The sequence below is a fragment of the Trichosurus vulpecula genome, chromosome 9 (genome assembly GCF_011100635.1).
Source record: "Trichosurus vulpecula isolate mTriVul1 chromosome 9, mTriVul1.pri, whole genome shotgun sequence".
NCBI classification, from domain to species: Eukaryota; Metazoa; Chordata; class Mammalia; order Diprotodontia; family Phalangeridae; genus Trichosurus; species Trichosurus vulpecula.
In genome coordinates, this window is record NC_050581.1 from 62,166,185 (window position 1) to 62,191,670 (window position 25,486).

General features: G+C 40.9%; 1 protein-coding gene across 1 annotated transcript in view; it reads left to right on the plus strand.

Annotated features, from left to right (window-relative positions):
• Positions 1 to 25,486, plus strand: part of KIF24 (kinesin family member 24) — a 45,514-nt gene that overhangs the window by 12,957 nt on the left and 7,071 nt on the right. Inside the window, exons 5-12 of the mRNA XM_036739710.1 lie at positions 3,342 to 3,429; positions 9,648 to 9,769; positions 10,854 to 10,959; positions 11,861 to 11,932; positions 12,821 to 12,930; positions 15,969 to 18,386; positions 21,640 to 21,733; positions 24,204 to 24,307. Of these exons, the coding sequence (XP_036595605.1) occupies positions 3,342 to 3,429; positions 9,648 to 9,769; positions 10,854 to 10,959; positions 11,861 to 11,932; positions 12,821 to 12,930; positions 15,969 to 18,386; positions 21,640 to 21,733; positions 24,204 to 24,307 (3,114 nt within the window). The remainder of the gene's footprint in view (positions 1 to 3,341; positions 3,430 to 9,647; positions 9,770 to 10,853; positions 10,960 to 11,860; positions 11,933 to 12,820; positions 12,931 to 15,968; positions 18,387 to 21,639; positions 21,734 to 24,203; positions 24,308 to 25,486) is intronic.

Consider the following 25,486-nt stretch of genomic DNA (forward strand, 5'->3'; position numbering starts at 1 on the left):
GCCATGGGGTTGGCGCTACTACCCGATCACCATTACCACTGTTTGTGGCACTATGGAAAAGACATTTAGGATTTAAAATCAAAGAAAAGACTTAAAAATCAGGATTTGAGTGCTTGCTTGATATTTATATGTATGACCTAGAATGAAATATTTCCTTCTGGACTTCAGCTCTCTCTTATATAAATGACTAAAGGCCCTTTGCCACTTTAACATCTTCTGACCACAAAGACAAAATTATATTCTCTCTAACCATTTTTACATTGTTGGGTATAAGATTGACTCAAGAAATACTGACTGAGTGCTTGTTATGTGCATAGCACTGTGCTGGGTGCTATGGGAGATACAGAGAAATATGAGGTACTTGCCCTCAAATAGTTTACAATTGATCTGGGGGGAGAATAGAGTTTTTTGATTTTTAGAAAAGAAAATGAGTCTTTGCCAGTATCAATTTTTTTTAGATTTGGAAAGTGAAATGTTTACTTATTTCCAGGTCCTGCCTATTCCAAACATCTTTAGGGATATTTACATTGCACTTGTCTTAAGTGGGAGTTCTAAATATTTCATCTATTTGATGTTATTTCATGAAGGGTGTTTTCTGTTTTCTTATCTTGCAGATTCACATTAAGTTACTCTAGAATTTATATATGTGTGTGTGTATATATGCATATATATATTATATATATACATATTTGCTTTTGAGGGAGGATTTTAGGTTGCAGAATATTGTGGAAAACAAATTGCCATCAGGTTGATTATGTGACCTTAGAGGAATTTTTACAGATCTTTTACATTTCTCATCTATTTGTTGTCCTTTTATTTTTATCCCTAAATACTCTCAAAATAATCTGGCTTAGTTGGCTTTCTCATTAATTTTGTGTAAACCTGCTTTTCCCTCTACTGCTTCTTTCTGTTTTATGAGGCAGCATTTATAGATTATTTTCCACTATCTTCCTACATAGCCTTTTTTTTAATGAGAATTTATAATTTTTATTTAATATTTTAGTTTTCAATATTGATTTCCACAAGATTGAGTTACAAATTTTCTCCCCATTTCTACCCTCCCCCCCATTCCAAGGTGGCATATATTCTGATTGCCTCATTCCCCAGTCAGTCCTCCCTTCGTCACCCCACTCCTCCCATCCCATCCCCTTTCCCCTTACATTCTTGTAGGGCAGGATAGAGTTCTATGCCCCAATCCCTATATATCTTGTTTCCCAGCTGCATGCAAAAACCACTTTTTTTTGAGCATCTGCTTTTAAAACTTTGAGTTCCAAATTCTCTCTCCTCTTCCCTTCCCACCCTCCCTAGGAAGGCAAGCAATTCAACATAGGTCACACATGTATCATTATGTAAAACCCTTCCACAATACTCATGTTGTGAAAGGCTAACTGTATTTCCTTCCATCCTAGCCTGTCTCCCTTTATTCAATTTTCTCCCTTGACCCTGTCCCTTTTCACAAGTGTTTGCTTTTGATTACCTTCTCCCCCATCTAACCTCCCTTCTATCATCCCCCCCTTTTTTATCCCCTTCCCCCTACTTTCCTGTGGGGTAAGATACCCAACTGAGTGTGTATGTTATTCCCTCCTCAAGTCAAATTCACTCATTTCCCCCTCACCTGCCCCCTCTTCCCTTCCAACAGAACTGCTTTTTCTTGCCACTTTTATGTGAGATAATTTATCCCATCCTATCTCTCCCTTTCTCCCTCTCTCAATATATTACTCTCTCACCCCTTAATTTTATTTTATTTTTTTAGGTATCATCCCTTCATATTCAATTCACCCTGTGCCCTCTGTCTATATATATGTATATTCCCTTCAACTACCCTAATACTGAGAAAGGTCTCATGAATTGCACACATCATCTTTCCATGTAGGAATGTAAACAAAACAGTTCAACTTTAGTAAATCCCTTATGAATTCTCTTTCTTGTTTACCTTTTCATGATTCTCTTGATTCTTGTATTTGAAAGTCAAATTTTCTCTTCAGCTCTGGTCTTTTCACTGAGAAAGCTTGAAAGTCCTCTATTTTATTGAAAGTCCATATTTTGCCTTGGAGCATTATACTCAGTTTTGCTGGGTAGGTGATTCTTGGTTTTAATCCTAGGTTCCTATTTTAATCAGTCTTGCTTTTGGCTGCCATGTCCTTCGGCTTAATGAAGTGATCAAACATTTGCTGGCTGTCAGGATTCCTAAACTCTTTTGGACTCTTAGTAGTGGCAGTTGATTTACTAAACTTCCTTAGGAAATGGTGATAATCTGTACCAGTATCAGTTCTTTTAGATATTTCCAATTTTTCATTGTCAACAGTTGTTTTAAATAGATGAAGTTGGCACCTTCTCAATTGAGTGCCATATCTTCTCATTTTTATTTTTCTAATTTCTTTTTTAAAAGACTGAGTCTCCCTATCTCACCCAGGCTGAAAGTACAGTGGAGCTTTAATCTGTTCCATTTCTGACCTAGGCTGATTTGTTCCTCTTTAGTTGAACTGGTGGTCCCCCCACTGTTGGGGTCTCATTTTATTAATGCCAGATTCAACGTGGACATCATATTGACATAGCTCACTGCAGCTCAGGACTCCCAACCTCAAGAGATCCTCGGGGTTCAGCCTTTAAAGTAATTGGGATTACAGTGATGCCCCATGTCTGACTTATTGATTTTAGTCTAGATGTCCCCTGAGGTCCTTTCAACTTTTAAATTTTGCTGTTCCATGCAGGTTTAGTACTATAGTAATAAAACTACCAAGGTGTTACTTTACAGAACCGGGGATGGGGGGCGGGGGGAAAGTGGGAAGTAGCTTTGAAATGAAAAGCCTTTTGAATTGTTCAAAATTACTAAAGGACTTTGCCAACCTAAGTATTCAATTTATTTTTAAATTCTGTTCTTAGGAGTATAAAACTTTATTTCCTTTTAATTTTTGTTAGTACTCCTCAAGCTTTCAAATGGTCTCTTAACTGACCCTAGTCTTCTACTACTGAAGCCTTCTTTTTTATTAAAAGGAATATATATATATACATTGAAACTAGCTGCTGGGAGGAAGGTTGGGAATTGAGTATTCCAAGTGGTTTAGATTTTGGAATTGTATTTTTAAATTTAATTTAAATTGTTTTATTGGTATTATCACTAGTCTTGATCAATTTCCTTTTCATAGATTTTATTTTTTAAATCTACAATGTAAATAAGAGATAGCATTTTATCTTCTGGTTTAACAGTACTGGTTTATTCTAGAGATAGCCAATAATTTTCTGGTTTTCATTTTTCTGTGACTTTGAAACATAGAAGCCTGGTAGGTATTCTTTGCTATTTCTAAGTTAGATCTTCATTAACATTGTTCTTGCTCCTGCAGACTTTTTGCGAGAGAAGATAGTAAACATGTTGTACAGATAGTGGGACTGCAGGAACTTCCAGTGGATAGTGTGGATCTCCTTTTACAGGTAAGTCTTAGTATCAAACTGGTGTACACCCTTTGACCCAGCAATGCTACTTCTAGGGCTGTATCCCAAAGAGGTCATAAAAATGGGAAAAGGACCCACATGTACAAAGCTATGTATAGTAGCTCTCTTTGTGGTGGCCAAGAATTAGAAAATGAGGGGGTGCTCATCAGTTGGGGAATGGCTGAACAAGTTGTGGTATGTGATTGTAATGGGATACTATTGTTCCATAAGAAATGATGAGCAGGTGGACTTTAGAAGTAAGCCTTATTTGTAGTCTCAGCATTGCTGTTTTTAACTAAGTAGTTAAAGAAATGGAAATATTCACTTAACTCAAGGGCTTCTGACTTAAGCAAAGTAAAACAATTTTAAAGTGGAATTTTTTTATTTGCAGAGGGGAAGAGTTGATCTCTTACAAGGTTCCCCATTTCTTTGTATTGCCAATATTTTATAATACTTTGGAAGCTGAGGGGATTTAGAATGTACCATCACTGAAGTTGAAAGAGGCTATTCCCTAGAGCCTCTAAAGATTAATTTTAAAGGATGTTTCAACATACATTCCTGTCAGAGTAATTTTATCCAGAGCCACATTTATTAAACTTACTTCTTATGGACTTTCCACACCTCAAGGAGATTGATTTCCTACAGAAACTTTTTCTAGTGAGTGCTGCTAGAGGGCTGAAAAGTCATGATGTCATATCTGCAAGGACTTCTCCTTAATTTAACTCATCAGAAGGTTTTTGAACTTTAGCCATAACTTCCACAAGGATTTTGGGAAAACTGGTCAGAGTAGGAAAGTATCATTATACAGGTTCACCTTTATAGACCTGTTCTAAAAGAAAAGGTCTTCCACAAGCTGGCCCCTGTCAGCCTTTCCAGTCTTTTCTCTCACTGTTCCTACCCCAGAAAAGCTATTCTATATTCTTCCCCCTAATATGGCCTGTGCATTCCTGTTCCAACACTATACCACTTTGTTGTTGTAAATTATTTGTATGTATATATTTTAATTTTAGTTTTTATTACTATCCTTCATTTTTATATTTCCTTCACTTCAGAATATATCCCTTCCCCATCAAACCATCCCATGTAATAAAAATAGAGGAGGGAAAAAAAGAAAGCAGTTCAGCAAAACCCATAAAGTCAATTGAGTCTTAACAGTATATGCAGTATTCCATATCCATAGTTCTCCCTTCCTTTCCCCAAGAAAGGGAGGGTGTTATATTTTTTCGTCTCTTCAAGACATACTTAGTCACTACAGTTTAATTTCTGTATATGTCTTATCCTTTCCCCCCCAACAGACTGGAAGCTCCTAGATGGCAGGGGACCATATCATTTTCCCCCAGCCCCCTAGCACAAAGTCTCTTTCACAGGGAGTTTGCCTAAAACAAATTTTTCAAAATTAACTTTTTTTGTTTTGAAATTGTGTCTGCGTATCTCATCCAGGCAGAAAGTGCAGTGGCCATTCATGGACCTGATCCCACTGCTAGTTGGCAGAGAAGCTTTGTCTACTCCATTTTCAACCCAGGTGGTATGCGCCTCCTTATGTAGCCCCTTACCCTTTGGGGATCCCCATATTGGTGCTAGACTCAGTGAAAATACTCAGTTAGCTTAGCCCACTGAAGTTCAGGATTTCCAAGCTCAAGAGATCCACTGGCTTCGGCCTCCCCCAGTAGCCGGGATTATAGGTTTACACCACTACATCTGGCCAAAGTTACTTTTTTGTTTAAGGATTAGACTTAAGCTATTAGGTGTGAGAATTTATAAGGGAAGGTGACATCTTTAATTTTTTATGTTGCTTAAAAAAAAAACTCCCAAGTTGGGAATCAGGCCTGCAAGTTGACCAGGCAGATTAATTTTGATGTGGGTACTTAATTTTCTCCATATCTCAAAATTGAGTGCAAGAGATGCAACTTTTCAAATTCAGCATAGATGCTGGCATTCTCTTGTGGTATAACTGTTTGCCTCTTGAGTCTTGGAAGGTGAGACCTAAGGAAGACATTTAAATTTGGCCAGTTTGCAGAATTCCAGCTATTGGCTGAAAGGCAGTCATCTCCCGGCAATTGCAAAGGCATGTGCAGTATCATAGCACATCTTTCTTTCAGTGATCCCTCTGAGAGCTGGGTTGCTCCTGAACTGCCCAGCTGGAAAATTCATATGCCTTCTGAGTATTCATATGGCTCTGGGAGGGAAAAGAAAAGAAAACATGTTGAGTGGGTGCAAGAGTTTTGACATAGGTAGTCTCTAGAGCAATAGCCTTCAGAAAGTTTGAAGTCAGAGGAGAAGCCAGAAAGAAGGATCTCTATACACCCTCTCCATACTCTCATTCTTTCCTATTGGCCAGGAATTTTCATGGAGTAGTGCCTTCTCTGTAATTTTGGTGGAAGATTTCAGGTGAGAAGAATGAATTTCCAAGGAGAAATCTCTTTTCCTTGACTAAAAGCTATAAACAGTGAGAACAAATCTGAAAATTTACTCAAGATCTATTCAAGAGGATTTTCTACCATCTGCTGTCCTTTTTATATAAGCATGGCCTCTATTATTCCAGAACATCTTTCCTAACAGAAGGCATAAGGATATCTTTTATGATTTATAGTGAAGTAGTAGTTTGGGGAGGTTATTTATTATTGACGAATAGCCATTTCCCCATAGATGAATAGTCAAAGAACGTGAACAAACAGCTCTCAGAAGAACTGCCAAATACTCACAACCACATGAAAAAATACTTCAAATCACTTATAATAAGAGAAATACAAATCAAAACGCACTGCAAATTGGCAAAAATGAAAACAATGGCAACAGTCTTTGTTGGAGGCATTGTGGAAAGAAAGGTACAATAATATAGTTTTGGTGGAGCTGTGAAGTGGTACAACCATTCTTCAAAGCAATTTAGAATTATGCGACTTAAGTGACTAAAATGTCCATACTCTTTGAACCAGAAACTCTGTTACTGTCCGTATACCCCAAGGAAGCCATTGATAAGAAAAAAGTCCCCATATACTCCAAAATATTTATAGGAGCATTTTTTGGGGGATACCTGAGAATTGAAAACAAAGTAGCTGCCCATCAGTTGAAGAATGGCCAAATTGTGGTACATGAATTTAATGGAATGCGACGAATACAGAGAAGCATGGAAAGAATTATATGAACTGATGCCGTGAAGTAAGCATAGCTAAGAAAACAATATGCAGGGCAACTACAGCAATGTAAAGCAAAAACTCAAAAGTAAATGTGTCAAAATTATAAAGATGAAGTAGGACTAGAATGAAAAGATATAAGATGACACCTCCATCCTGTCCCTTCATGGAAGTCCACACATTGCACATGTTGTTGAACTTTTTCAACGTATTGATCGGTTGTACTGGCTTTTTTTTTTTCCTCTCCAAAAAATACTATTTGTCATTTAGGGTGATTTTGGGGGGGCGGGAGGATACATGGGGTGATGTAAGAAATAGAAAGTAAAAACTTATTTTTAAAAAAGAATTTTGAGATACAAAGTACACTACTGAGAGAGACACTTTTTTCCAGCATCCATATTCTTTTTTAGTATATGAGTTAGAGGGCGACAGAGAATGGCATATTTTCTGTTACAAATTAGCATTGCTTTATATTTCTTCATTTAGGCTTTTCCCTATTTTATTTCTTTAAATGCAAGTAAACCCTCTCTTCTTAGGGATTCCATTCTGTAGGCCCACAGGAGATAAGACAGAGCTGCTCAGGCCCAAGGCCAAGGTGCCCTCCTGGTCAGAGTGCTTATGTTAATTGCTGTAACAACTCACATTTCTAGAGCGCTTGAAGGTTTTTAAAGTGCTTTATATAAGTTATCTAATTAGACTTTCTCCATATCCTTGTGTGGTGAGGTCACATTATCCCCTTTTACAGATGTGGAAACAGGCTTAGATCTAGAGGTCCTAACACAAGGAGACAAATTTGGTCTCCTAGGTATAACTGAAGTTTTGAGAAGAGCAAACCTATGAGTGGAATATGCCTCTGAATGGTATACTTTTTTCATAATAAACAGAATAGGTAACATCAATGGAAGGAAAAATATAACTGATTTTTGTCATCAGAGTATACTATAGTAAACCATTTGGACAGAGAGAGGATATGGATGAGTTTGGGAAACAGATCCTGGCATGGAAGTATGTAGTGAGAGGGCATTGCATTTATCTTGCTATCTCCAGAAGCTCTCATTGCCCAAAGTAGGGTAGCTAAGCCGGTAACTTCTTGACTTGCCCCAATGATAATTTCATCCTTCAGAATATGGAAGTGCCAACAAGGGGGATTCTCTTATAGAACAAAATCTCACTACTAAGGAAGAACGGATTGTTGGAGTGAAAATTATTGGAACATTAACAGGAAGAGTTTGAAAACTAAACAGAAGCTGGGTATAGTCTGACGTGATTTTTGGTACAGCAGATTTCAGATATTTCAGAGGAAGGATAGGTAAGATATCACGGACTAAAATTCTTCAAGGGAAGTCAACACAGGAGAGATAAGAAATTCTCAACAATGACAAGAAACCAAGAGAAATAATTTAAATGAGAAAATGAAAATTATGTGATAAAGTTGATGTGAATGCACAGGTAATTCACCAGTCAATTTAGATCTTTAAAAGATACATACAGAAGATGGAAGCAAGGCCAGGCAGCAGAGACTGAGTACAGAAATCTTGTGTAGTGCAAAAGCGATGTAGACTGCTAAAGCTTGGAATGAGCTGATGCAGGCAAAGAAGACTAAGCAGGGCAAAATGCTGTTTTTTAAGCTACGTTGGGTAAAGGAGAAGGATCAAAGAAAGGAAAAGTTTGCTGCTTGGGCCAAATAACTGACAACAGAGATAAGGCAGCACCATTCAGTTCTCAGGCTGCTTTTTTTTTTTCACTGCCAAAGGCATTGACCTTTGGATTGGAAAGGACAGAACCAAAATGTCTAAGAATAAGGAGATAGTAACAAAGCTTCCCTTAATGAATTCTACTCACCTGGTCCCTATAAACTTCATCCCCCCCCTTTTTTTCAGTCATTTCAGTCATGTCCAGCTCTTTGTTAATCCATTTGGGGTTCTCTTGGCAAAGATGCTGGAGCGGTCTGCCATTTTCTTCTCCAACTCATTTCAGATGAGGATCTGAAGCAAACAGGGTTAAGTGACTCACCCAGGGTCACACAACTACTGAGTGTGTGAGGCTGGATTTGAACTTGGGAAGAGGAGTCCTAACTTTAGGTCTGGCACTCTATCTGCTGAGCCACCCAGCTACCTTCACTCTTAGGTACTGCAAAAACTGATAGATGTGCTTGCTAAGCCATTGTCAATGATATGTGAAAGATCTTTGAAATTAGGAGAGGTACCAAAGCACTGTACAAGCATAGATGTTTTGTTCCCAACCCCCCACCCCACAAAAGGAAAAGGATAACACCTATAAACTGTAGGCCAGCACACTTGTATTCTGGACACGATCCTAGAATGCATTATTTAAAAGATCAGGAAAAGGAAGTGATGCTCACAAAGAAGCAGTCTGGCTTTAACAAGAACAAGACAAGCCAGATTAAACTTATTTCTTTTTTTGATGAAGTACTATATTCGATCAGGAGAATGCTAAAGATTTAGTTTACCCAGAATTTAGCAAAATAGTCAATATGCTATTGTGCAGAAGACGGAGAGATGTGGACTACACCATAATAGTTATGCGTTCCAAACTGGGGGTTTTCCGTATATTCTGCAATCCAGCCACCTGTGTGCTGTGACTCCACCGCCTGCGTCCAAGCCTTTTCACTGGTTGTCCCCCCATTTCTGCAATGTACTTCCTCTTTACCTTTGCCTAATAAGAGTCCCTCTCTGCCTTTAAGATGTCTCTCAGTCACCATCTCCTGCGTGAAGCCTTTCGTTGTCCCTTGATTGCTAGTGCCCTCCCTCCTAAACTACCTCCTATTTAACTGTATGCATGCATTTTTTTTACTTATGTTTATGTTGTGTGCATTTTTATATGTACTTGTCTCTCTCATTTGAATATAAAAGTTCATTATGAGTAGGGATTGCTTCATTCTTTGTACTTGAATGTCCAGTATATAGCACAGTGCCTAACACATAATAGGTGCTTAATAAACACTTGTTTATTGATTGTGTGTGTGTGTGTGTATGTGTGTGTATGTGTGTGTAAGTGAGAGGGACTGGAATAATGTATTACATTGTCTGTTTGTTCTTCATATAAGATATTCTTTTTATTTTTGAGGTTATTTTGAAGGGTGGCAAGGAACGTAGCACTGGTGCTACCGGAGTCAATTCCGATTCCTCCCGTTCCCATGCTATCATCCAAATTCAGATTAAAGATTCAGCCAAGAGAACCTTTGGAAGGTAAGGTGGAAAGTAGAACGGTCATATTGAATGTGATGGGTTAAATGAAAGTAGCCCATCCTACTATTCTTTGGTTCAAAGATGGATAGTGGGATCTGTGTGCCTGTATAAGTCCCAAGAAAAAATGCCATTGGCAGGTACAAAATAAAATGATGACTTTTTCCTGGCAAGCCCAATACTAATAAAGGGACAACAGTTACTGCTTACTATAAAAATATTAGTACAAGAAAAGGAGAGATGGATTTAAGAGAATTGAAAGTCTTCCTCTCTACTCCCCAATGTGCCAAAAATATTTGAGTGAAGAAATAAAACAGTGGGAGCACATTTTTAATTTTCTGTAATTTTTTTTACTAGTCAGCTCCTTATAGTAATTGATGAGTTCAGCAAACATTTGAACACACGTCTGCTTATCTTTATTAGAAGATAATAGATAAAATAAAAGTTGTTCTATTTCAAATTTTCTGAACTGTCACTTCTGAAGTGTCAGAAATTACTTTATCTTATCCTTAAATGGCTCTTCCCCGACTTGGAGAGGAACCATTTGTCTGTTCCCAGTTAGGTATGCCTCCCTCAAATTAAGTATCTATTTTCATGGAAACCATTGCAATTCAGGGGCTTGTTGAGTTTTGTTTTCTCACATATGTGTGTGTATGCATGTGTACCCTGGGGTATCAGCAGTAAATAATTGCCCTCACAACTGATACTCATCATGGCTAGAAGAACTCCATTTGCCTTGGTTCCGTACCTCATTTGGCATGAGGTGTCTGGAAGGAAGTCTGACATCTAATCCTTTCCTCAGAACTGCCCTCAGAACCAAGTGACTTGCATTGCGATGATCTAGCGTGAAGCCATCAGTGTGATCTATTGCTGTGGGAGTACAGCACTAGAATGCTGTTCCCTGTGCCACTGGTTCTTGGTATAACATGTTATTATGATACCTCAGGGAAGCTATGAAACATTTTTTCCTTTCTTGAGAAGGGAAAGTATTAAGGTTGTTGTGCTTTTAATATTACAGCATGTTGTCTGCTATCGAATTTAATAGGAAAACCCCAGGCTAAATAAATCCTTTTTTCTTCCCCACCAGGATATCTTTCATTGACTTGGCTGGAAGTGAGAGAGCAGCTGATGCCAGAGATTCAGATAAACAAACAAAAATTGAAGGTGCAGAAATAAACCAAAGCCTTCTAGCTGTAAGTTGTTGTTTTTAAGTGAAGAAAATTATTTTCTGTTTGTGTGAATGCATGCGTGCATTCATGCTGGTTCAGATGTAGTGCTGATAGATTTCAGATCAGTGGTAAAGATGGACATGCTCACCTAACTGAGAGTGCCCCTGAGTGGCCAGGGAATGTTCTAACCAGCAGTAGTGTTTTCAGAAGTGTGGTTGGAGGCAGCAACATAGTTAAGATTTTATACAGCTTTCCTGGTTGCCTCTGTTTTCTAGTTCCTACCAAGAGCCCTCAAGTCACAAGAAGATGAGTCAGGAAACTATTATTAACATACAAAGTAGGATTTAATTAAATACTAAATAGGGTAAAACAATAAACAACAAATATCATAGAAATTCAGAGCTGGGGGGGCTGGAGAGTTTAGGGAAAGATTCATGAAGAATGTGAACTTTCAGTTAAATGATATTATTATCACTTTATAGATCAGGAAAATGAGGCCTTGAAGGAGCAAGCACCCACCCATTCAAGTCTTCTCTCCCAGCCTAATCTTTTCCCTGTAGCACATTGTTATATTTAAATCCATACCTACATACATTAAATAGGATAGTCTTATATGCACATGTTCCTTTTTTGGTGGAAAGTGGGGAAGCCAGAGCTCTTATTTCTTCCACTGCTCCCCCCCGAATTGTCACTTCCAACCTCCCCAAGACCCATGAGGGAGGATATAGGCTTAGTTTGTTCTGAACCCTTCCCCCTGGCAATATAAGGTAAGTGGCACAATCTGAACAAGACCCTCCAGTCCCCTGTTCTTCAGTGTGGAGAGGTGACAAATGCAGACAGAAAACTTCGTAGGCACATATTGTAAGTCAGACCTCTGCATTTCGATACCTAATAGACGTATTGCTTTTCTCTCTCCTGTTGTTAGCTAAAAGAATGCATCCGTGCACTGGACCAGGAACATGCTCATACTCCCTTCAGACAAAGCAAATTAACTCAGGTAAAATTCAAGTTTTCCTCTGTTTTTAACAAATATTCATTCAGTAACTAGTACAGAGAGCACACCGTGCTAAGCACTATGGGAACTACAAAGATGAATGAAACACGTTCTCTGCCCTCCAGGAGCTTAGTCTAGTAGTATAGAAAACCATGGAGAAATAATTACGGTAGAAGGAATGCATCAGTACCCACTTTTGACAATTGAGGGTCAGCGTGGCGTATCAAAAAGAGTGCTACAGGCTTCATCCCCTGGTTCTGACGTTGCCTGGGCCTGGGCAGTTCGTTACTTTTCTATTACTTTCAGTTTATCTGTAATATGGATGTACTTGTACTCCCTAGCCTACAGGGCTGCTTCGGAAATGTGCTTCATAAATATTAAGGTGCTAGAGAATGGAGCACCGCTGTTTTATCTCGTGTTCTTGCCATGTTTATGATGTCATATTCCCTGACATAGGACATAACTTTCGATTTTGCAAGCCAGATGTGATAAGCCTGTAATAAACCAGAGTCACATGTGCTACATGTAGCTGGAGTTGACCTTAGAGGTCATCCTGTCATCAGAACTATGATGGAAAGGACTTTAGACTTCACCTAGTGCTCTCATTTTACAGAGGAGGTGAGAGATCCAGAGAGAAGAAGCAATGAGGTCAAAACTAGCTAATTAGTGCTGAACTCGGGACAAGAACCCAGGGCTTTTGACTCTCAGTCCAAGGCTCTTTCTACTCTATTATCCTACTGTTTTACTGGTCCTATTGCTAGACACCAGTTTTATGAAACTGTGTCTGTACAGTATCTGTGCATAGTAGGTAGGTACCCAAAGAATATGTGTTAACTGGCTAAATTTAGTTGACCTAAAATATTTATGAGCATTCTTTTTTTTTCTTGATAGGTACTGAAGGATTCTTTCATTGGTAATTCCAAAACCTGCATGATTGCCAATGTATCACCTAGCCACATGGCTACAGAGCATACCTTGAACACTTTACGTTATGCTGACAGGTGAGAAAAAGAGACTCCTTACCTACAAATGGCTTCATATAAATGTACTCATATGATTTTGGACAGCTAGTTCTGTGATAGCAAATTATTGCTTTTGTAGGAGCTGTCTTGCTATCAGGAGAAAATTTCATTGGTCACTCAGACACTCTGCAAATTTGGCAGGAGTGAACACAGGCAATGCAGAATAGACCAAGATACTTGGGCTCTAGGCCCTGCCCCGCTGCTTAGTCATATAACATCAATCCAGTCGTTTTGCCGCTGGGCACCCTTATTTACAAAGGTAGGTTGGACCAAACAACATGGAAGGTCCCTTCTGACTCTGACACTGCCTGATGTTCCTATGCAGTAGCATGCATCAGTGATGTGAGAGTCAGCAAGATAATGAAAAGGGCAAGTATGTTCTTGGCATGTCTAAACAATGGCCCGGGATGGAAGGAACAATGATTTAATGTGCTTGGTAATTTCAGCACTAGGGAGGCTTTTATTCAGATATCGAGTCATAGAGACTCAGAGACACAGAGAAAGTACAGAGAAGATCAGCAAAATTGGAGAGTGCAAAGCTAAGTCTATGAGAAGCCTTGAGAAAAAAAGCTCGTATTTTCCTCAAACACATGAACATTTTTTGCACAGTGCTGCTCAGATGTCACAGCTGAGAGTACGTTGAGAGAAAATAAACTCACATGACAACAGGAACAATATAGTTTGGACTTGAACTTTCTGGCCATGAGAAATTGTAATATGTGCAGCCCTACGAGGATCTCTCCTGGCCACAGAGTTAGGAGTCATCATCTGTGTTACTGGGGAAACATGCTGCATTGAGGGTTTGTTTTTTCCTTTTTCCTCCATTGAATATTTCACAGTCATGTCTCAGTGACTGGGTGGCTGCTTTCACAGCCAACAGGAAGCATTTTTGTGAAACATTTTATTTCTCAAAGTCTGTGGTGTTTTCAAACACACAGGCACAAGAAGCAAGTTCCTCTAAAGGCTTTCCATTTCCTGCATTCTGCTTTTTACTACATGTCAGGACACCAGCAATGCTGGGGTAAGAGCAGCAGCCGCACCAGCCTAAGGAAGAGAGCCTTAAATTAATGTAAAATATCGTTTCCAAAAAAGGTAGTATCACACGGAGGCAACATCGGACCCCAGGACAAGACAGCTGATCTCTCTGCTTCAGTGATTAACTAAGAAACCATCAGCAGTGACTCTGAAAATAAATGGCACTCTCTAAAGGCTTACATTTTATATGCTGAGATAGCTGTATGGTTGATGAAATAGTAATGCTCATAACAGCTGACATTTATACAGCGCTTTAAGGGTTACACAGGGCTGTCTGCACACCATACTCATCTGACCCTCACAACAACCCCATGGTGGGCGGTGGGATTATTACCGTTTTACTGAGAATGAAACTGAAGGCCAGAGAATCACTGGAATACTTGCCCAGGGTCACATGGCTAATAAGTGTCTGAAAAAGGATTCGAACTCAGGTCTCCCTAGTTCCAAGTCTAACCCTCCATCTACTACAGCAAACTATTTCCATGATTATTATAGACTAATATGTACTTGGTGATATTTAGTATCAAAGTCCTTACTCCTCTTATGTGTTAGATTGGCTCTGATGAAAATGTTTTTACACTAATGAAAAGATTAGAGGAGATTTGGGACGGCCTATTTTTTTTCTTTTTAGTTTCCCCAGTGACTAAGTCTTTTATGATTCCCTAATATAACATTATTATTAAGTGGACCTAAAGTAATGTACCTTACAGTGATAAATGTATCAAAAGAGAATTCTTTGTTCAGCTAGGAAAACTGGATTAGTGAGGCTGGTCATGATGTTTGCGTGTGACCAGTCTTTGGCTGACTTGTACCCTGTTGTTGGTAGAATGTGGTGGAATTTAATTAAGTTGCATAACTATCCTTTAATGTAAATATAGGGTAGTTTCTTGTTGTGGAAGTTCCTGTAGATGTTTTCTAGATTTAGGATTCTATAGTTACATTCTCTGACCTCTACAAGTAGCATTTTGTTGGGTTTTTTTTATAAACTCCAAAGCTCAGATTATTATAAGAAGAAACTTAAAACATGCCAGACTCATAGTAGCACTTCCTACTTTACTCCTCTCAGTCTGAAGCCCACATTGTAGCATCAAAGCATAGCTTACAATAGTTTCCATTTCATCTTTTATACCTATTATCCTGCTGCTCTGTTGTCTTGACAAACTTTAATCTCTTGTCTTTTAGGTAGAAAGGGAAGAATCTCAACTAAGCATAAAAATAGCATATTACTTCCATTTAGAATTCTAAATAAATATTTGAAATAACATTGAAAATAGGAAGCATTGCCCATCATAATGTTTTACAACAGCAAAGGCTTTTAGCCACTAAATCCTGGTTAAGTTATAAGTCCAGGTTAATCCTGCTATATAAAATTCCCTTGAGAGCAGAAAAATTATTCTTCCCTTTCTGGAATAAGTACAGCTAGGTCCTGATTAATCTGAACAGTGAATCCCCTGAAGTGGTCACATTATTCAAATATGCACTGCATATTTCCATTGTGCTGGAACTAATTACAGTATTTTATATAATGATAATTTTAAATAGTGCAAATTCCAACACATGCAGCTATTTCAAGGGATTTTTCATTCATGCTAATTCAAACCTATGTATTCCAGTAATAAAAGAGTATGTATTATTTAGAGTTTTTCCTCTGTCTCCAATATACTGAATAAATCCTAAGACTGGCTGCATCTGATCAAGAGTATACCTCTAGGTATTGTTCCTAAACTCTTCCACCCAAGAGAATATTTGTCCTATTCTGAAATATTTTCCGAGGAATTTCAAAACTTTTTTTTGCTCAAGTAAAGGCATTTTTCCTATGCCTAATTTGATTCAATTTTTTTTCTTATTCAGCCCTTATGTAAGTGGGGAATAGGAACTTCCAATATTTGCAATAGTATTGACTTTTTTTTAATTGCAAGCTGTTGAAGAAAAATAGAACTCATAAAAATAATACATCTTTAACATAAAATGCTTACTTGCAGGGTGAAAGAACTAAAAAAAGGAATTAAATGCTATACCCCAGTTACCAGTCGAAATCGGTCATCTGGACATGTGTCTCCAAAACGGATTCAATGCTCACCTTCAGTGCTGCTAGCAGACAAGTGCTCTCCCAAAAAAGTGAGGTTGGGATTTCAGCAACCTCTCACATCGACCTTCGGCACTACACGAGGGAAATGCTATCCTTTAGCCTTTCATTCAGCCAATGTCCCTTTTTCTTCCACTCCCAAAGTCACGGGCAAAGGGAACGTCTCCAAAGGTAATCTTAGCCATGTATGCATCACTCCCACGACTCCTCTTAAAGAACCTGCAAAGGTAGGGTCTCCCACAAAGAAGAAGATGGAAGATTCTACATTGGGTTTCGAGAAGCTCTGTCCTATCAAGGACCTTGTTGGCAATCCAACCACAGCCACAGTGCTAGGAAACAGAGGCACGGGCCTTGGGGGGACCTGTATGCCAGGCCAGTGCAAAAGAGTACCAGCAGTGCAGCCTGTGCAGAAGCAACTTGTGTCCCGAGGTGAATTCTCTTTTGGTGAGCCCCCTCACGGAGGGCAGTGTAGTCAGACCTGCGAGAAGGTGCTGGCCAAATGCTGCTCTGAAGCTTGGACCACTATACCTCCTCATCAGAAAGACAGGGAAGCACATTTGCGCTTTTACCACCAGCAGTTTCAGCAACCACCTCTTCTCCAGCAGAAGTTAAACTACCAGCCGCTGGAACAGTTTTTATGCCAGTACAACCCCCAAGATATTAGAGTCCAGCAAGATACACCTCCCTTGCTTCCTTCCTACTCCCCAAACCGAGATGTCACCCAACTGGAAGACCTAGATGACAGTGATTTCAGTGAAGATTCTTTTTCACCTATTTCTAACCAAAGGACAGCCAAGAGAAGAAATACCCAGGAATGTAATGAACACTCATTCTTCCTTCATAAGAGAGAAGAACAAGGAACTGAGGCTCAGGAAGCTGGAAGTGAGCAGAGTTTGTTTTTTAACTACAGGATAAATACTCAAGAGAATGATGTGAATGAACATTGGGTTTATGCCAGGAATTCAGCCTGTCTAGACACGGCAGAGCTGAACAGAGAGCACCAAGACAACAAGGCCCTTTCTGATTGGAGCATAGAGGGGGATTCGACTTCCTCAGACTCCTCTCCAGGCGACAACATAGCAGAGCAACCTTACTGCTCTCAGGTGGATTTTGTTCATGACAGGAAGAGGAGTAACCGAGCATCTGACCACAGACATGTCCCTTTCAAAGATGAACCTCGTCTCCAGGCTGATGGCACCTCATCCCCACCAGAAAGGGACACATCCACATTCTCAATGTTAAACCTTGCAGATCATGAGTCTTCAGATAAAAGAGATTCAGTCACCTTCCCACAGGAAGAAAGCTTTAATAGCAGCCAAACTCAGCTGATGAAACCAATGAAGAAAAGTAACCTTCATGTTGAAGGAGACTTTTGTAAAGGATCAAAGGTATTAGCAGAGTCTGCTTCCTGGCCAGTGGCCCCTCTCACAATGTCTCTTCTTGAGAGCACAGACAAGGAAGCTTCTAATGAACCCTTTCTTAACCAGATGCCAAGATCTCCTCAGAGAAGGAAATGGATACTGGATATGAGCACACCACATTCTGGAAAGTGTGACAAGGAGGTCAGAATACTCAATACAACCAAAAACTTCACAGCAGAAAATACCAGTATGCTCCCGGGTTTGGACAAACCAACATTGGCTTCTGATAGCAAGTCAGCTCTGCTGTTGTCTCCACAATCAGAGGACCAGTGGTTTTTGTCAGCCTGCGCTTCTGCTGAACCACCTGGTGGTCTCCCAAACCTATCTTCCTCAACAGTCCATCAGGACTCAGTTAATGATCTCTCAGTAAGTGAAGTCAATGTAGAAGAGTCCTTGGAGAGCGAAGTGGGAACAATGGCCTTCAGAAACATGAAATGTCAAGACTATGTAAACAGCAAGCATTATGATGCAGATACAGAAGAGACCGTGCTGAGCTTGGATTTGAGCTCCCCAGAAAAGCCCTACCCTAACAAGGAAAGTCTAGGAGTCAGCCACGGGTCAGCTTCTCCTGTGGTTCCTACAGATGTGCCTGAAAAAGGGTTCTCAAGCAGCCCAGAGGCTCTTACAAAAACCAGTAGTGTTTATTCCCCTGTCCAGCCCCTAGACCATGAGAACAAACCCCAGAAATCCGGAAGCCCCTTCAAGTTGTCTTTCAGTAGTGAGGAAATTGGGCAGCTAAAACATAGACTGATGCAGAGCATCTTTGCACAGACTGCTGAGCCCATGAATTCTTTGGCAAATCAGACTTCAGAAAACCAATCTACCCCTGGCAGTCAAAGTGGCCTGCTCCCGCTTGTGAAAGAGAGGCATCAGGAAAGTCTGAAACAAGCGCAGTAAGTTCCAACTTCCTTCTCCTTGCTTGCACTGTCTAGACCTCTCTAGTTCTACATCCTGACACTATGTCATTGGCCAGGTATTACAGCTGGGAAGTAAATTAGAGGAGAGTGTAGTCTAAAGTGACCCACCTTAGAGAAGCTCAGCTTCCCAGGGCTCAGTCCTCTCTGTGCAGGCGACTCTCTGATGTGTCTGTCCAATCTTTGTCTCTTTCCTGAGCTCCAGCCCTGCATCATCAGCTGCCTCTTGGACATCTCCAATCCAATATGGCTAAAACAGACTCCACTATTTGTCTTTTCCCCAAAGGTTTCTTCTCTTCCCAACTTTTACTTTTGAGAGTGCTATGTTACTCCCAGTCACCCAAACTCACAACCTCAGTGTTTTCTTCTACTCACTCACACCCACTCCTCATATTGCACCTGTTGTCAAACCTTGTCATTTCTTCTTCACAACATCTCTCACATGGGCTCCCTTCCCTCCATGTGCACAGCCACCTCCTTTATGCAGACCCTCATCACCTCTCTACTGCAGTAGCCTTTTAACTGGTCTCCCTGCCTTGTTTCTCCCAGTCCAGTCTGTTCTTCACTCAACACCAAAGTGATTTTCCAAAAGCACAGATCTGACCATGTCACCTCCCTAATTCAGTCATCTGGAGTAGCTCCCTCTTTTCTCTAGGATCGAATAGAAAGTCCTTTGGCATTTAAAGCCCTTCCACTATTGCACTCTACGATCCAGCTCTACCCACCTCTCGCGCAATTTCCTGTTTCCGTGCTTTTGCATTGGCTGATTCTCACACCTAGAATGCTGTCTCCTCACCTTTCCCTCCTACTTTACTGGACTTCCTTTAAGATTCAGGCCTTTCCCAGTCCCCATTGCTGTTAGTATCTGTCCTCTAAAGTTATCTTCTATTTCCTCTCTATATGTTTTCTATACGTACATAGTTATTTTCATATTGTCTTCTCCATTAGAACATGAGCTCCTTGAGGGCAGGAACCGGTTTTGACTTTCTTTATATCTCCAGCACTTTTCACAGTGCCTGGCGTACAAGTAAAGTGCTTAATAAAAACCTGTTGACAGAAGAATATACTGTATAAGAAGGGCCTACATTGCGGTGTAGAGCTGTAGCCTTAGAGAGACTGAGATGAACAGAGAGGGAAAGCAGATATCTGTTCCCATAACCAAATCCATTCACTTAGGTGACCTGAGAAGTATTGGATGTGGTGAAAAAAGGCTGATTCATTCACACAAATCTATATTGCCTCATGTGTATTGCGTTACTCAGAGGTACGCCGTCAGAGACACTTGACAAAAGTTAAACAGGAGATGCTTGCCCATCGCCATGGGAGTTTTACAGCAGTACATATTGAACCCTTCACAGTAATAAGAGAAATAGGAGCCAAAGCAAGGCCAACCAGTACAGTAACCTCATCTGACAGTTCCCATGTGTGCAATCCTCAGCTCTCTTGTAAGGAAGATGTGTTTCCTTGTCAGTTCTCTAAGACTGAGATTGTTCATTTTTAAATAATTATATATTTTTTAAATTAACAAGTATCAATTTTGTCTCTTTTTTTTTTTTAATCAACCCCTCTCAGTGGGAGAAAAAGGAAACCTAAACCCTTGTAACAAATATGCTCAGTCAAGCAAAACAAACTCCCACATTGGCCATGTCTGGGAATGTAGGTTTCATTCAGCATCTTGGGTAAATCACCCTCTGTCAGAAGGTGGGCAGCCTGCTTCATCAAGGAGCTCACAGTCTAATGGAATGGACAACATACAGCCAACTACATACGTGCAAGCTATGTAGAAAGGACATGAAAATCGCTGGCAGCACGTCACAGCAAGGAAAGGCCTCTGGCAGAGAGGGCGAGAGAGAACACATCCTCCCATGTTTCTCTGATTTCCTCATTAGATGTTCCCATGTTGTCTAGCAGTACCATAATATCCCATTATATCCATGGGCCAGCTTGCCCAGCCATTCCTTAAATAATGGGTTCACCACAGGAATTTGCAGTATAAGGAATTCGCAAGCCTGAGGCTATAGCACAAAGGAAGTTAGTCATTCCCATTTAGGGAATGAGATAAAGAAGTTTGGGGGGCTGGTACTGGGGTTGTTTTTCTCTACAACATGCCCTTCCAGGGAAGGAAAGGAGGACATCAGTCAATACAGGAAAATGAAACACAGATGTGGCTCGAAAATTGTAAAAAGAAAGGAAAAACATTTGCTGAGAGACCGTTTTTGTGTCCTGTCACAGCAGTGGCGTCTATTGTCCATAGACCAAAAGGCCGAGTAGCCCTTGGAACCTGAAGCAGGAAGGTAGCTTTCTCCTGAACCAGTCAAGTCTAAGCCTGTTGGCTCCAGAGGAATGTATGAGTCCTTAATGGTTCTGTCAGACCCCCTCCCTGATGCAAGTGGGAAAATCCAAGAGCTACAGGAAATGTATGATCTGATGGTTTAGGGTTTAAGAATGAGATAAATGTAAAATAGTGTAGGTACCTTAAAGTTCTGTGTATAAATCCAAGCTGTTAATAAAACCAACTAAACCCTGTATGAAATGGTAAGTTTGGGGCAGTAGGCAACCTAGAGAGACTTGACCACTGGCCTGTAGACTATTTTTTCTTGCCTGTTTCCTTTCTTTGTAAGAACAGTCTCCAGAGAAAGGTTGGCACTGCTAGGCAGCCAAGATTGTAATATATATGGCAGCATTTCCCATCAGCTTTGATAGTGGAAGAAAAGCACTAGTTGCCCTACTTCCCTAAACTCGGTTGGGTTTGGGGGCCAATTTATATTTATCTCCTCTGGTAAAAGAGCAAAATATTGGTTTCCAGGCCGATGGCAGCTGCTGAGGCTTGTAGCCCCAATCAGCAGGTTTGACTATAAGTTGCACCAATATTCATTGGGCTCATTGAGTGAAAAATTCTGGTCCATGTGGGAAAATTTATTGTACCTAAGTTGAATGCAAGAACTACCATGGCTGATTTTAGGGGCCCTGCCCTCAGGGAGCTTATGGTCTAGCTGAGAAAACAAACATTTAAACTAGCATTGCAGTACAAGGCATTATATGATTCAAGTACAAAATGAGTGGTCCAGATACTATCTTTCTGCCTCCCCACACCCAGTCCCTCCAAAACTAGTCTGGCTTGAGATGCCACCTAAGAAAACTGCCAGAGAAACCTGGAGTGGGGGATTTTGGAGTGTGAACAAAGCTTTCTTCTCCTAAAAGGATTAAGACAGGAGTCCTTGTGTTTCCCCAGGCAGGTTGTCATTCAAGCCCACCAGGAACAGCTGGACAAAATGGCAGAACTAGATTTCAAGGAGGAGAGTTTGATGGATCAAATGTCAGCAGCTGTAAGTATACCATGGAAAGGCCTCTGGAATGTGGGCCCATTAGCTTCAAGATGAAGTCGCATGAATTAGCCTCCCAGTTATTTCTTAATTCTCTGTAATAGAATAATCATTGGCTATCAGCTGACTTGAGAAAGTCTCAGTACTGTACTGGCCTTAAGACTTTTGAAGTTCGTAGGCTTGGCCTGAAGCTGAGGCTCCTGTCACTCTCTTAGCTTCTTTAGCCTCTTTAACCATTTATCAAGGACAGGTGCTTTGGTCATTAGATAGCCTTGGTATCAGGAGGGACTCGGTGTCTTGCCAGCCCCAGGCTCAGTCCTTGATAGGCTTGGATTAGTCTCTGCAAGCTCGGAGCAGCCTCAGGTCTCCTACACCAGGCCAGAGGATGACTAATGGCAGTTTGGTGACACCAGGGATAAAGTCAGGTAGACCTGAGTTCAAATCCAATCTCAGTATTTACTAGCTGTGTGACCCTGAGCAAGTCACTAGGGCAACCTCTGTCTTCCTCAGTCTGTAAAGTGGAGATAATGATAGCACCTCCCTCCCAGGGTGGTTGTGAGGATTAAATGAGCTAGATTATAAAACACTTAGCACGGCCCCTGGCATATGGGCTCCTGTCATTATTATTTCTCATTGTTACTGTTGTAGATCTGGCTAGTTCCAGGACTAAATCAAGTTTGTTTGTTTTAGGTGTCAAACCAGATCCCCCAGCTAGCTCCTGGGATGCTTTTACTCCATGAGGATTCCCCAATCTCTCTTTTCCCTTTGGGACCAAGCTGGGGGTGGGGAGAAAGGAACAAAATGTCCTGAGGATTGTGGAGGGGCCAGAACTGGCTTCACCTGCTTAAGCCAGCCCAGTCAGCTCCTTCCTAGCACCCACTGAGAGTTCTGACTGATGTGCTGTGAGCTCCACCCAACAAATGACGGCTAGCCACCTGGCTACTTTGTCCTGCTCCATCTCCTTTCCCTGTAAGAATCCTCTAATGGAGGAAGCATTGAATTTAGAATCCAGAGATTTTCAGCTCTGTTCCTCACTGGCTACGTAACTTGGGCAGGTCACCTCACCTGTGGCAACCTTTTTCCTTCTCTGTAAGATGGGATTAATGATACTTAAACGACCCCCCCAGCTGGGTTACTGTGAAGAAAGTGCTTTAGAAGCCTGAAAGCACTATCACACATACGTATACATATACATATATGTTTGTGTGTATATATGTGTGTGTCTGTGTCTGTGTGTGTTATTGTTATGAGCTCTTTGGCATAGAGATGTAAGGTAACTTATCCTCTGTATTTGTTAGTTTGAACATGTCCCTGAGACAAACTCTTATTCCATCCACTAAGAAAAGATCCCACCTCTCTAGCTGTTTGTTCACCTCATGAGGTGACTGAGAAGGGGCAAGGTGGATTCCACTGTTCCAGTGTAGGTGCGCACTGAAGTCACAGCGCTGACACCAACCCCCGACTCGCCAGCTGCTGCAGTCACGGTTTGTCTCCTTTCCCACAGAGGGCCCAGCGGTTCAGTGGATGCTAGCCTTCCTTACCAGCGATTGCAGGGGCTAAGCAAACATTGTGAGAGGCTGGCTGCTGGAGAAGGGGGAGGAATGAAAATGGCTAAAAGTAGAAGAGAATCCATGTCTGATATCAGGTTTTCCTTGTTGCTAAGATAAAGGATCCATATATTTCAACTACTATGGAACTAAATCTCAGCCGAGGCCACCAAGCCACATTTAGATCAGTTCACTTTATTCCTGTGTTTATGAACTTCTACACTATGGCCAGGGCTAGACTGGGGAATAGTATGGGAGAAAATCCATTTTCCCAGCCTGGTTGGGGAAACAAGACACATTTCATAAAAATAGCCAAATAACAATACAAGGCAGCATTTGATTGAACGTCACTAAATGTTACCACTATAGACAATTGGGGACAGAGAATAACAGGGTGAGATGACTGAGGGCTGCAGCGATTGAGAAAAATATCATGATTGTTATAGTTTCAGTAGGGGAACTAGATCCTGAAGGAGGAATAGAATTTGAATATAGAGGAAAAGCTTGAGTAAAAGCCACATTGCAGATGAGCTCGCCGTGTTTGCATCACAACAAGGCAGGCAATGAATCAGGCAGAAGGTTGGGGGTTAAATGTGGATAACTGTAGACACTTCTATAGCACTTGTCAGTTTGCTGAGAACTCTGTGTCTGTGTGTGTGTGTGTGTGTGTGTGTGTTATATGTAAAAGCTTCTCTGATCTTCACAACAGCCCTTTGAGGTGGGTAATTCAAATGTTATCACCATTTTACAGATAAGGAAACTGAGGCTCACAGAAGCTATCCCAGGACTAGAAATGGAAGAGTTGTTCTCTTCAGGTCTTCCAAATCCAGGGCTCTTTTCATGACACCATAGTGTCTTTAAGAAATGAATTCAGGAACACCTGTTTCCCACATTTTTCACAGGACCATCCTTGTTTCCTCCCCTAGGATTTTGAAGACTTTGTGACCAAGCTAGATGAAATCATGGTCCTGAAATCCAAGTGTATCCAGAGTCTCCGAGACCAACTGCATCTCTACCTTGCCTGCTGCAGGCCTGAAGCTTCCCTAGAGAGAACATCAGTCTCTTAGACGGGAGGGTCCTTTGGAGAGGTGGAGAGGGCTTTGGGGGTGGGGAAGGAATACCCCTGCATGCCCTGACTGTGCCAACAACTTATTTTTATTCTGGTTCCTTCATGCCTAGTGCACAATTGAGTTAAGGGAAGGCAAGGTAGAAGATACCTGTGCGGCAGAGGTGTCAGCTATGTGGAGTGGCACCGTGCACCTCTGGCAAATGAATCCCCATGCCCAGTGCTCCTAGCCTTCACGTAGACCATGCTGTGTGGCAGTGACCCTTAAGATAATGCAGCGGCTTTTTTGTAGGGCACAAAATGTCTGTTACTGAATGAATAGGCCCACCAAAGATCAGGAAGATACTAGGTGGAGATGCTGGACAAGTGCTGTGAATAAGTAAGCAGGAGGGCCAGAAAAGTAGGACACCAAGCATTTAGGGAAAGGAACTTTGTTAGAAGTCCATTCTTGGGACGGAACGCTGCCGTTGCTTGGCCAGCTGCACAGTCCCTTTAGGAGAACAGAATTTGATCAGTATCTCTGATAGTTAGCAAAAGTGTAAGTGATGGGCAGGAATTGCCTAGAATTTTTTCTAAGCTTGGACTCTGAAGGTCAGGGAGTGAGTGGAGGAGGGGTTACACCATTAGCTGACAGCCCCTTTCTTTAGTCCTTGGTGGTTTTGACAAAATTGAAGAGTTATCAATTCAGGTCCAAACCTTTCCCACATACCAGGGATTGGAGACTAAGATTGGTTTGAGTTTTTAAGTTGACTATTTAAAAAAAATTAGTGAGATTATGTTAAATTTGACATGTATTTAATAAAAGAGGTCTGATTTCCACACCCTGTAGGCCAATCTGTCCTTCGTTCTTAAATGGAAGGCTATTTGTGACTTTGTGCTTATGCTTGAGATGTTTTGTGCTATGACTTTCCTTGATCTTCCTCGTCTAGAGGGTTATGTCTGATGAACAAAGTATTTGTGCTGCTCATTTCTGCATCTGGAGTTTGCTTTCTTTCCTACTCAAAGTGGTGATCGCTCTCCAAGCAGACTTGGGAATAATGTACCCAGTGTTGCCTAACATCATTATAGCGCATTCACCTGCCTCTTTTTGACCCTTCTAAAAATCCTGTGAGTTGGGCAGGGCAAAGATCGTTGTTCCCATTT